The 12,979-nt window shown below is 31.6% G+C and overlaps 1 protein-coding gene across 2 annotated transcripts; it reads left to right on the top strand.

Moving 5' to 3' along the window:
- The first annotated feature begins 3,553 nt into the window (after window positions 1-3,553).
- Window positions 3,554-12,352, top strand: LOC117914572 (solute carrier family 35 member F1-like). Of its 2 annotated transcripts, XM_034829948.1 has the most exons (11): window positions 3,554-4,037; window positions 4,482-4,576; window positions 6,333-6,390; window positions 7,781-7,975; window positions 9,063-9,139; window positions 10,042-10,124; window positions 10,512-10,563; window positions 10,829-10,897; window positions 11,415-11,501; window positions 11,618-11,679; window positions 11,902-12,352. In XM_034829948.1, exons 1-11 carry the CDS (start codon window positions 3,920-3,922, stop codon window positions 12,077-12,079), a joined length of 1,074 nt encoding a protein of 357 aa, XP_034685839.1. In that variant the 5' UTR covers window positions 3,554-3,919; the 3' UTR covers window positions 12,080-12,352. The 2 variants fall into 2 exon arrangements, with proteins under 2 accessions (XP_034685839.1, XP_034685840.1); XM_034829949.1 differs by lacking the exon at window positions 7,781-7,975.
- The last annotated feature ends 627 nt before the right edge of the window (window positions 12,353-12,979 follow it).

The raw sequence follows: 12,979 nt of genomic DNA, 5'->3' as shown, positions 1-12,979 counted from the left end.
TGATTAAAAATAAAACACTAAATATAAAAATTGTTTTTAAAACATGTTTAAAAATATTAAAAAAAAAACAGAATAAAAATATTTCATGTTTTCGTTTACAAAATGAAGAAAAAAAGTTTGAACTTAATCATCTAATAATATTTAAAAAAGAAAAAGAAAATTAGAAAAAATCTTTCTTTTATTCTTTTTCTTTTGTGTCAAGAGAGCCCTTTTAAAATGGAATATATTTCATTTTCATGGGTTTCTAAGATAAGCCTTGCAGAAAATGGAATGGAATATATCTCATTTTCTAGGGTTTGTGAGATAAGCCTTTCAGAAAATGCCATACCCAATTTGGGGTTCTCATTGGACAACAACATCTTCTTATAACCTGCCTTTTTCATTTCTTTTTTATTTTTTTATTTATTTTTAATTAATAATATTGCCAAGGTGGGTTCACATTGACTCTAATTAAATATTTTAAACCCAATTATAAACCAAGTTAGTGGGGTTGGATCCAACTCAAAATTATGGCAACCTCACTAGAAAATTCATGATAAAACACACCCTTTGGAATTGATTCCTACCCTGACTAAACAAAAGCCTATGAACCCTAAAAGTGCCAACCATGGAAACCCCACTTGCTTCACTTTTTGAAGAGTCAAAAGTCAAAACCCCAAGCACAACCTCTCAAAAAATTAATCAATCAAAAACCCACACCATGCTTTTTCAACAAAAGGGCAAAATAACATTTAAAAAAAAAAAAGAAAAAGGAAAAAAGTAGTGAGAATAAAACTATAAAAAGGTATTCCACTGTATGCGGCTAAAAGAAGCCTTTTGAGATCTTTAAGTAAGTAAAATTCCACCTAAACACCCTTTTAGGTTCCATAGTGGAGTCCCCTATCCTAGTGGTGGGCCTCTTTTGTCCTATTTTGTCAAGGTTGGTTTAGAAGAAGGAAAAAAAAAATTCATATTTTGGGAGGAGATAGCCATGGGACTATTGATATTGCAAACATCATTAGCATGAGCAACAAGTAAAGGAAAGGCTTGTCTCATTTCTTTATAAAGGTTGACTATGTGTAACATATTCAAATGGAGTGACTTGATATAATATAAGTTGGTTCAAGGCTTACCCAAGTGGGGAATCCCATAATTTAAGCTTTTTTCTATAAAGAAAATGTGAAAATCATTTTCAAATATTTAAAAAAAAAAAACTCATATAAAATTTGAATTCAATTTTAAAACTTGATTATGAGAAGCTCTTCTAACCTTTTGAACACTTAAAAAATTTATCATTCAAATGTTAAAAAGAACAAAAACCTATTCTAAAATCAATATCAAACTCGAATCAATTTTAATTTCATATGATCATTTATTTTTTAAGTTAGGTAAAAGTTGAAATAAAGATGATATTAGTATTGGAAAATTTTTATTAGATAAATTTTTTATAAGAAATAATATTTTTTAAATTTTCATATTAAATTATTTTTTAAGTTATAACTCTTTTAAGTCAAATAAGCATTGGAATGCTCATTAGACTTAAAATAAAAATAAATAAATAAATAAACCTTATAATTTCTTAAAAATCGATCCAAACTTTATTTATTAAATTTTAAATTCCCATTTGATATCATTAATAAAGGATAAAATTAAGGGTTTTTGAAAAAATAAGATTTTCTTAATTTTTATATTAAATAATATTTGTCAAATAAATATTGGATATATCAAATTTTAAAAATAAAAATACAAATATAAATAAATAAATATATATATATATATATATATATATATATATATATATATATATATATATATATATATATATATATATATATATATATATATATATATATTCCTCCACTATAGGACAAAATTACGAGAGGATCAAAGGTCAAATAGATAAAGCTTTGGCTTCTCCTAAACCCTTTGGGGCATTTGTGAGTTGTGCCTCGTGAGAGACCCCCAATACAATAATGCCATCTCAGCATGAAAACAAACCACCAGCCCACTTGCTTTCTTTTGCTTAATATAGTCATTATTCTAAATATCTCTACTTTTGCCCTTTTTAGGAAAAAGAAATATTACTTAACTATTACTATTTTTTTTTTAAATAATTTTTAAAATATTATTAATAAAATATAGTAAAAAATTGTATAATTGTACAACCATAGGATAGAGGAAGTAACTGCATAGTTTTCTTATGCTAGGTTGGTTGACAATTTAATTGCTTCTAGAAAATATTAAGAACATCATAATAAATACAAAACAAAATCAAACATAATTAAAATTAATTAAAATTTTATGCACTTTAAAATTATTTAATCTTATTATAATGGAGATAAATAAGTAAATTAATTTATTGAATTTAAATTTATTTTTTATTTTTCTTCATTTTTTTTCTATTTTTCCTTTTTATTTTTCGCATTTTCCCTCAAATCTTCCAAAACCAAGAGGAAAAGAAAATAAAAGAGGAAAATTGTAAGGAGAGAAAGAATGACTGAAAATAATATATATAAATATATATAATTTAAAGTTAATAAATTGTTTTTGTATGTTATTTTAAATTTGTTTAACTTATTTTTATTATTTTTTTAAAATATAAGTTTTTAACCATTTTATATTATATTTAATTTTTTTCATATATTTTTATGATAAAACAAAAATGAAAGATTAATTTTCTTACTTTTTTTCTCTTTTATTAAAGTTTTCTTACAACCAAACACACCATTAGTAAATTCTTTGGCATCTTTAAAATATCCATTTTAAAAGCTTTCTAAATTTGTGCCATTGGAAACCTTTTTATATTGTAAATTTTTCTCATTAAATTTAAGTAAATTATTAATTACTATACTTATCTTTCTAATTGCAAATTATGACAAAATTCTCATACCAACTTCAAATAAAAATGGAAGTGGATCACAATTATTATCTATAAAATAGAAAATTTGAAATCAAAATCCTAATAAAAATAAGCTTTTGTTTTCACATGGATAAATTTTGGACTCGTACTCCAATTTCTAACAAAAATCCTAATATATTAAAAACTAGAATGAATTTCTCATTTTCATTTCTTATTTCAACGTTAAAAACATATTCAATAAAATCAAGCACTCGTTATTATATCAAGATATTTAAATAAAAAATTAATGAGTAAAATTTTATTATCCCACACAAATTCAATTTCTCCGATTTTCAACATCGATGCAAAGGAAAAGTTGGTTTTTGGTTTTACCTCGTTAATTTTAAAATGTATAGAAAAAAAAAATCTTAAATTTTACTAAAAAGATATCGGTTCTTTACAATTAAGCATTTATGCGTCTACTCATCGTAGGATTATTTTGGATTATTTTAAAAAAATAATTATCTGACCGATGAAAAATGCATTTTCCCCCGATCGAATTCTTATATTTGTTTTTTTCTCAATCATTTTTTAACAGCTAATATAAAAACTAGATAGCTTTTTTATAGGAATGGTTGGCCCGCCTTACCTCATCTTAGAGAATGTGAACGGCATAATATTTAATAATTTCTATATATAATTTTTTTTGTTCCTTCTTATTGTCATTGATTAGCTACACGAGGGGGAGAAAGAGAGGGAAAGAAAATAGTTGTCAATTTGTTCAACATTCAACGGCTGTTGGACAGTGACACAGGATTTTGGGAACTCCTCACAGCTGTTAGCGCATTGCCGGCTTTTCTTTTTCCCTTTTTTGTTTTTGGGTTCATTCAAAACCATCATCACGCACATTGAAACTATACTCTCTGAAGTGGGGTGCTTGGTTAGGGTGAGAAAAGGAGAGACGCGTCTGAGTTTTGGGATAAAAATGGGGTTTCTGGAAATGGGTATTTGAGAATTTTATGTCGTGGGGTGTTTTTATTTTTTAGTTTTTTCGAATTATTTTCGTTTTTTGATCGGTGGGGTTTGGGACGGGAAGAAAAGATGTTGAGTTCTAAGGAATTCTGGACGAAGAAGACTTTAGTGGGTCTTGGATTGGGGCAGTTTCTGTCTCTTCTGATCACTTCTACTGGCTTTTCTTCTTCTGAACTTGCAAGAAGAGGTCTGTTCTTTTGTATTCTCATCATTTTGACAGTGTGGGACTTGTAATAGTTATAATTGATTGCAAACTATGAATTTTTCATTATTATCATTATTTATAATTGCCTGCAAAAGATAATTTCGTTATAATTGATTGCAGAGGAACATGGTGTACAGAGTTCTGGCATTTTTTCTTGATTGTTAATCTTCTTTTAGTTATTTACTATGAGGATTAGAAAAATCTTATGTTTTGATTTTTTTTTTTTTTCTCTATAATACTGTTTCTTCCAAATACCCAATGGTTTAATGCCAATTGTCTTTTGTTCCTGCTCTGATTTTGTTAGATTTCACATTTTGACTGTTTCTTATGATAAATTGTTCTTGTGAATGTGATATGTTTGTAATCAGGGCTTTCTACATTGTATTTCAATTTACCTATTTATCCATTTATTTTTGTGTATTTTAGGAATCAACGTGCCAACTTCTCAGTCTTTTCTAAATTATGTGCTCTTGGCAATTGTCTATGGAATCACTATGATTCTTCGAAAAAGGGCTCTCAAGGTTGCTCTCTATACTTCACCTTTTTTTCGCTTCTTCTGGTCATTGAATGATATGATTGTTGTTGCATTTGGATTCAAATAAGTTTATTTATTTGATGGATTGTTTGCTGATGAAACTATCAATATTTTTAATTTGGCATTCTTGTTATATGTGGACACTGTGTCCTGCATGCATATTTATTCAGCTTCTGTCAATCACATTTGGGAGTCTTGGCCTTTAACAGGTGATATCTGGGTTTGTGTTTGGTCCGTTTAAACATTCATTATGAGATTTTGCTTGGGAAGTCTTTAAATTGGGATAGATTAAATAGTAGTAATGGCTTTTAATAGGTCATATTTAAGGTTCCTTTTTGGCTGGTTTGAAGATCCAATATGGGTTTGCTGAGGAAGTCTTCAAATTGGGATAGGTTAAACAAGAAAAAGATTAAAGCAATTCCGCACGATTCCATGAATTTCAGATGAAAAAGTTCTATATGCTATCGTCTAGTCAGACTGTTCTGCATGCACATAGAGGAGGATGCTGCATATTATGGAAAACGATTTTTTCTGAGTGACCTCATAATTTTGTATGTAGTTTGATGGTCTGAACTCTACATATATGGTGCTTTCATTGTTTCTTTTCTTTTCTTTGGATTTTTTTTTTTTTTTACCCTTGAGATTAGAATCGGTTTTTGAGCCAAAAACAAATATGTTGCATGTGAGTTGTTCTGGCCCATAGAATCATCTGGGGTTATGGTCGATGGTTTCCAGAAGAGACCAGAGAAAGACTGTTTTCAGGGCCCTATGTGCTTCTAGGGTGTCGTAGGGAATTTTCATTAGTTGATATTTCAGGCAGCAGTATCAGAAGCTTCACATGATAATTGTAACAAGGATGTGATGACTGATGACTGGGACCTGGAGAGCTAAAACATGGAATTTAGCAAAAGGAGAGATGTGTGAACTATAGTCTGCCTTTGTTTGGGAGGCACATATGGAAATGATGGAATAAAAGAATCTGCAAAGGGACCAAACCCATGGAGGGGAAGCTGAAAGAATTAACCCTGCAATTCTTACAAAACCCAATGTGAACAGGAGGTTTTCTTTCTTGAATTTCATTGACAGTATAGGGTTCAAGTGAAAACAAGGGGGGCCTTTGGATGTAGTTCAAGTGAAAACAAGTGTGTTCCTTTACTTTTCCCTTGTTTTGTGCAACTTCTATACTTTCTACATGATCTGGTGGGGACCCCCTTTCGCATTCATATACTTTCTGTGTCTCTTATTAGGCCATTCTTTGGCATTTATTTATTGTTATTTTCCTATCAATGAATAGATGGTTCTCTGAATTGCCCCAAGTGATATGGACAGGAATGGTCCAAATATGTTTAAAGGACATTATGCCCATGGAATGTGAGCAGGTTCGAAATTGACATGCACAAATAGCATGAAATGCAGAAAATATTCACTAAAGGTGTATAGTTGAATATAATGCAAGAGTTCAGATGCCATGGGTGAATTTGGTCACTTTAATTGATTTATTCAATAGTCTGTCCATGCAACACTATCATGGGAATGGATTTTCTGTATCAGTATGAAGGATATCTCATTCTTCAGTCTACTAAGTTTTTTCATGATAAAGTCTCTGTGTTCTTATTAAACAAAATATCTCATTGATGCTCTTCTAAGTTTGTTATTTTCTTTATTTTGTTAAAACGCATACCTGGTTAGATATTTTTCATTGTTAAATATATGTTGATTATCTTCTTTTGGAATTTGTGCAGGCAAAATGGTATTATTATGTAGTTCTTGCATTGGTAGATGTAGAGGCCAATTTTCTTGGTGAGTATGCAATTGTAAAAGAAATTTGTACCTTATACTGTTCTGTTTTTCTGGCCCATGCTGTTCAGTTTTCAATTTAAGTTCTATAGAGATATTTACTGTGATTCCTCTATTGTGCTCCTTTAACTAGCCTAAAGCACATTCCTATGTGATATTTAGTTCAATTAGGATTGCATTTTGTTGATCTTATACCAAAAATTGTATGCTTGTTTTTTCGAGGCTTCACACCCTTGTTCTGGTGATTGTATAACCTTTGTGAATAATAACCACATTGATTCAGGATATTGAAGGAACATTGTGAACTTGTCTTCTTCTATGTTGCTATCTTGCATCCTATATTCTATTTATCTTGGGGAAATATACGTAAACAATACATAATGCTCGTAAAAAATGCAGATTAAAAAGAATAGATTATGATTTCTGCTTGTTCTATATAATTGCAAGTGGCTCTGAGTTCTGTAACATTTTATCCTTAGAATGTACCATCCCATATAATGGCTGATATGGATTCTATTGTGTTTTCTTCTCCTTCTCCCTCCCCACCTCGTGAAAAAGCACATATTGAATCCTAATGCATTTTTTTGATAGCAACTAGGAGTATTATCTCCTACTTATGTGTAGTAATGATCTGTAGGATACTTTGAGTAAACTCTAAATGCTCTTGGTCTGAACCATTAGATCACTACAACATCAATCTGCCCAAACTCCAATAACTCATGGAGCATCTGAAACATGAATTACATGAAGAAATGCTTTGATTATAAAACAAGACAACTCCAGTTAGACTATGATATCAAGAGTGAGAAGTGATAATTCTGCTAAAAAGTTCCAGTGGTCTTTGAAATTTTCAGGGCTGCTAAAAGATCCTTTCAGAAAGGACATGAATATCAATATACAAAAGGTTGCTTCTGACTGTTTCTTTAATTTGAAAGCAACGATAGAACATGAAAAGGCCAACTTCTTTAATTCATAAAAGCTTATTGTCAAGGACCTTAACAGAAAAAAATAAAAAATATTGCAAACAGTTAATAATGGAACCTTTAGACTTTAGTTGGGGTCTTAAAACCTCCATAATTTTCACTGTGCGAAGATGTGGTCAATTTTGAAACACATCTTGCCCACTCATTCTATAAACTAGCAATGGATGTGAAATTGTGGACAACTTGACATTACCAAGTTTTGGATACTCAACAACCACTTGTGGTTTTTTTTTCTTCTATCTTTTTAAGAAGGGTCTATTTATGTATTTCCAGGTCTCAGGGTGTAGACTGATTTTCATTTATTTGAACTGTTCCTAAGGACTCTTATATATGTATTTTCAGGTCTCAGAGTGTAGACTGACTTTCATTGATTTTAACTGTAACTAATTTAATCCTTATTACGCTTTCAGTGGTAAAAGCATACCAATACACATCTATAACAAGCGTCATGCTGCTGGATTGTTTTACAATCCCATGTGTCATAATTTTTACCCGATTTTTCTTGAAGACAAAGTACAGAATTAAGAAGTTAACTGGTGCATCAATCTGTATTGCTGGTATTGTTATTGTCATCTTTTCAGATGTTCATGCAAGTGACAGAGCTGGTAAGCATGTACTATTTTACCAAGTTGATTTTAGCTTTGCGCTGTTGTATCTGATCTAAGCTTTTCAAATTGTTGTGTACATAAGTATACACTGTGATCAAATAAAGACTAAGAAAGTGGTTTGCTGGATTTGATCTAACAAAGGTTGTTTGTGGCTATAAAACTTATATGGTTATGCTATAATTGCTCTATATTTATTCAAAATTTTACTACAATGTTTTGCTTATTTTAAAGCTCAAAATCATGGGTATAGAGTTTTAAAAATATTTCTCACAGTATTTATTTGCTGTTTTGTAACATGGATTTTTGTTCCTGTTATTCGATTATTTGAAGAGAATGTGCCATGATTATTCAGGGGATAAGATGATAGGCAACTTCATATCTAAGGAATTTACATAAAGGTGATCTTCAGGAAAATTGATGGTTTCTAAAATGGCCTTTTAAAGACCATGATGACATTGAAGAGTACTCAATGATTGGAGAATGTTTGTAAGAAGTCTCTCTGATGGCCCTTTCAATCAACCAGAATATGGAGAAGAAAATAAAATTTAAATCCATACTTTATTGATTAAACTCTATTAAGAGAAAACATACATATCCTTTAATGATCTCTTGAGATGTAGAACCCCAACAAGTTAAGTCAGTTATCAAGTTTTCTCTCATGAGAATTTTGTGGCCCATCTTTCAGGCATGACACAGATCCTTATTTGACTGGAGGATTAGCTGATAGTAAGATTGATACTCATACTATCTAACCTATCAAAAGACAAAAAAAATGATACTCTTACTATCTGCTTTAACTTCAGGTTTGCATGCTATGAACACCCTGGTTACAATTGCTTGTAAAGGAAGAACTCTGGATGACATTCTTGTGAAATACAAATTTCCATTGTGAAAAATGTTATTTGCTATAATTACAAAGGGATTTGTGGATATGTCAATATTTATGATAAAAGATGCTTATTTCAGTGCTGTTTATTACGGATACTGTCCTTCTCAAGTTACAAATCTTACAGTTACATCTGTATCAGTATATGTATATTATCCATATTTCTGATTATGATACATTATGTAATATGGCTTGTAGGAGGGAACAACCCTCTGAAAGGGGATTTGCTTGTGATTGCTGGATCTATACTCTATGCTGTCAGCAATGTTAGTGAGGTATGAATAGTCTTTTCCTTTCCTTTTTGTTTTTATAATTTATTTCAGTCCGCATTTTTGGTTGTTTTGCATTTCATGCAATTATTTTGTTCTATGGAAAGGTATGCGTCTAATGGGGCATTTGTACCATACCATAAATCTTTATTTAAAAATTAACATTTTTCTTTCCCATTTAAATCTTATTCTATATCAGAAACTCTTCTTCCTCTGTATATATATTTTTTTAAATATTCTTGAAATCCTACCTATACTTTGGCCTTTTCTTTTCTTATTTTGTCTATTGCTTGATGTCTCATGCCCTTTTCTTTCTCTTTTCCTTGTCCTTTCTCTCATTCAACCCCCATCTCTTGGCTCTTCTTTTGTTTCTTCTCCCCCCAACTCTCATGTCATCTCTTGATTCTCCTTCTCATCATCCTTCCTTGGTATGACCCTGGAAAACCTTCTATGGGACTGGTAATTGTTAAATCCAGCAGAAGTATACTTTATGATCTTTATCAAAATTTGTTTGGCAAGAACATGGAATGTCTGTGGAAAGTTCAATTCTTTGGCAGCAAATGATGGGGCCTGATCCTTTTATTTTCCAGGTTTCTTATGCTTGGAAATGTTTTTGTCTTAAGCTTGTTTATCTTAAACGCAGCTTGAGTACTTCTCCATCTCTCTCAAGAAACAACTTGACTTGAAATGTCTGTTTTTCAAACTACTATTCCCATTTTATGCATTCAAACAAGGTTTATTTTATTTTTATAAAAAAAAAAACAAAAAAAAGTCATTTGCATTTATAGTTTTATTATAACTCATTTGGAGTTCCACATATTGCTTTCTTTGAAGGGGGCCTAGTTCTCTAGTGATTGTGGTATACCTACAGTAGCTACAGATAAACCTTGTTTCTCTGCCTTGTACAGGAGTTTCTTGTGAAAAGTGCCGATAGAGTTGAACTCATGGCATTGCTGGGGTCTTTTGGTGCTATTGTCAGTGCTATCCAAATGTATCCTTGATTTCATGGCCAATCAATTACATTGTTTAATGCATATTATAAGTTCTTTCCTTATTAGGAGAGTTTCTATTTAGCACAATTTGGCATTGTTCTTTGTTTTTTTAAAATGCTTGAATAGTTTTGTTCATTTTTTTCTACATTATATGAAACTTGCTTGATTTATTTGTGCTCATCACCTCAATCAATCAATCAATCCTCCAAATGAGTTGGTTGAATGCCTGAAACTCGAAGGAATTGATAGGAGTCTGCTATGGCATTTACCTATGATTTGGTCAAAGCTTTTAATGCTGTTGTTTGGAGAAAATGCTGGTCTAATTTTTCCATTCTTTTTAAAATACAATCATATTGTCAATTTGTATTCCCTGATGATATTTATAGAAGCATACTGGAGCGTAATGAACTTAAATCCATCCGCTGGTCAGCTGGAGCAGTAAGTCTCTCTTTTCTTTCATTTTGAAATTAAGTTCTGATTGGTTAAATATATATAATCTTTCGATGCAATAATTAGTTAAACAAAGCATTAAATTGTTAACTCGTTTAAGACAAAAAACCTTCCTCCCATTTCATATGGCCTACTCCTTTATGGATTTCTCTCTTCTGATGGAAAAAGGTAGTTTTAGCATTTGTTTTTGCAGTATATTTATAATTTGGAAGATTCTTAACTTTTAATGAATCTACCCTGTATTTGGTTTCAGGCACTTCCATTTGTCGGATTTTCAGCAGCCATGTTTATGTTCTACTCATTAGTTCCTGTCTTGCTTAAGGTATGGATCCTAGCAATTTAAGGTTTCCATGTATAATCTTCTGTATTTGTTCCTTCTAATTGTGACAGAATGTCTCTTATCAAGAAGCTTCCATATTTGGTGATGCTCGCATTTCAAAACCTCGTTCCATACATCTTGCTCAGATTCTTCTAAACCTTGCCTTCTTCAATATCTGTTTGATATCCCTTTGATATGTCTCTTTCTTGTGCCTAGTAAATTCATTCTTGATATTTCTCCTATTTGTGATATTTAATAACTATTTATGAAAATTCCAAATTTGTCACTGAGCTAGTTGTATGATCCATCATTTTCCTACAAAATATTGTAACTTACCAATATCAAGTCTGTTTTAATTATCTACCAATAATACCGGTCTTGGATTTGGATTGAATATTCCTGCATACTTTGCATGTTCATACAATAATACTCGTTTATGTATATTATGAATAGTTCTTTACCATCCTGAATCTTAATATCCAATTACTTAATTTTTTTATATCTTCTCTCATTCTTTCAGCTCAGTGGGTCTGCAATGTTAAACCTGTCTTTACTGACCTCAGATATGTGGGCAGTCTTTATTCGCATCTTTGCTTACCATCAAAAGGTTCATAAGAGATTTTACTTTACAATGTTACTAAAGATTCATCAAAATTAAGCTTAAAAAGCAAAGCTAGATTTAATTAGAATAGCTGCCCATTTGAAATGTATTATCCTTTTCAGGTTGATTGGATGTACTTCATTGCATTTGCTGCTGTTGTCATTGGACTTGTTATTTATTCAGGGTATGTTGATTTTGAATTCTTTTTGGGTATTTTCTCATACTGTAGACAGGGCACATGTAAAAGATGTTGCTAATCATCTTACCTTTCTGCAAAGACTAACTAAGCCAAAAGCAGAAGAGAACGATAGGCTTTCTTGTGAGAGGCTAGGTAGATTGTTTTCATTTGTCTGTTTTCTTGCCGCTGACTAATATATATCTGTCAATGCCTCTGATCTTACTGCAGGGGTGACAAAGATGATGAGCAACATACTGCTGACGTTGCTGATGAAGATGCTGAGAGAAGCAGACACTTTGATGAGGAGGCTGGTCCTAGAAATTCCAACCGGAGTTCTATGGCTGGGGGCTCAAGGATTGGGGACAGTAATAAAGATGATTCTGCTCCCAAGAAGGGATCACACTGATAACAAGAGCATATGAAAAGAGGTACAATGGAAAAAATGATAATCCATCATTTTTCATCTTTCACATGTAAATGAAGATTGCAAAACACTGCTGTCAAGGAAGTGGCAGATGTCTTGCTACAGTAGGATTGGGTGTAGGACTGGGTTTTGAGCAACGAAGTTTGAATAATAATCTCTTAGTCATGAAAGAAATCATAAATTCATGATTGCAGTATACAGATTTTTCAAAGAAACGCTTCACCAAAAGTTACGATTGCGCTAACTAGGCCGTCAGTTCAATTGATGCTTGTTAAGTTCATTCTTGTTGCTTCAGCTAAATTGACTAAGTGCACTGAGACCAAGATTTGGATGGGCAAAAACTACTAATACCAACTTCAGATGGAAAATTTTGCAAGAAAATTGAATGGTGAAATCCTTTTGTCCCTTCTATTATAAACCATTTGAACTGGAGGCTAACAAAGTCCAGGACCATCGCCATGCAAGGGTGTAAGATGAGGTTGTCTACCCATCTTTTCTGGTCTTCCTCTCATTATTTGCTTGTAATATGCCAGCCCTAGGAATTGAATGAGAACCTGATTTCAAGGTTTTTAGGCTTGTGATCTTACATATCTCGCTTTTATAGCATTTTTGGCACCTGACCTTTCTAGAAGAATAAAACCCTAGCCAACTGAAACTCACTTTAAAGCATGACCTGAAGAATTGGGGTGAATTTTGGGGGGCAGAGGAACTTGGAAAAAAAAGACAAATGTTCATGCATTTAATACAAGTTATTCACCCAGTGCCCAAAAGAGAGCAATACTTTTCTAGGGAACAAAAGGGCTTGCAGATTTGTTGGCTTCCTATACTCCAATCTATTGATGGGTTGGAAGTTTTTCCCATGGCAGAGTACTCCTGAGGAGC

Source organism: Vitis riparia, chromosome 5, assembly GCF_004353265.1.
Source record: "Vitis riparia cultivar Riparia Gloire de Montpellier isolate 1030 chromosome 5, EGFV_Vit.rip_1.0, whole genome shotgun sequence".
Taxonomy (NCBI): Eukaryota; Viridiplantae; Streptophyta; class Magnoliopsida; order Vitales; family Vitaceae; genus Vitis; species Vitis riparia.
The sequence above is the reverse complement of the archived record's forward strand: the minus strand, read 5'-3'. Positions and strand labels throughout refer to the sequence as shown.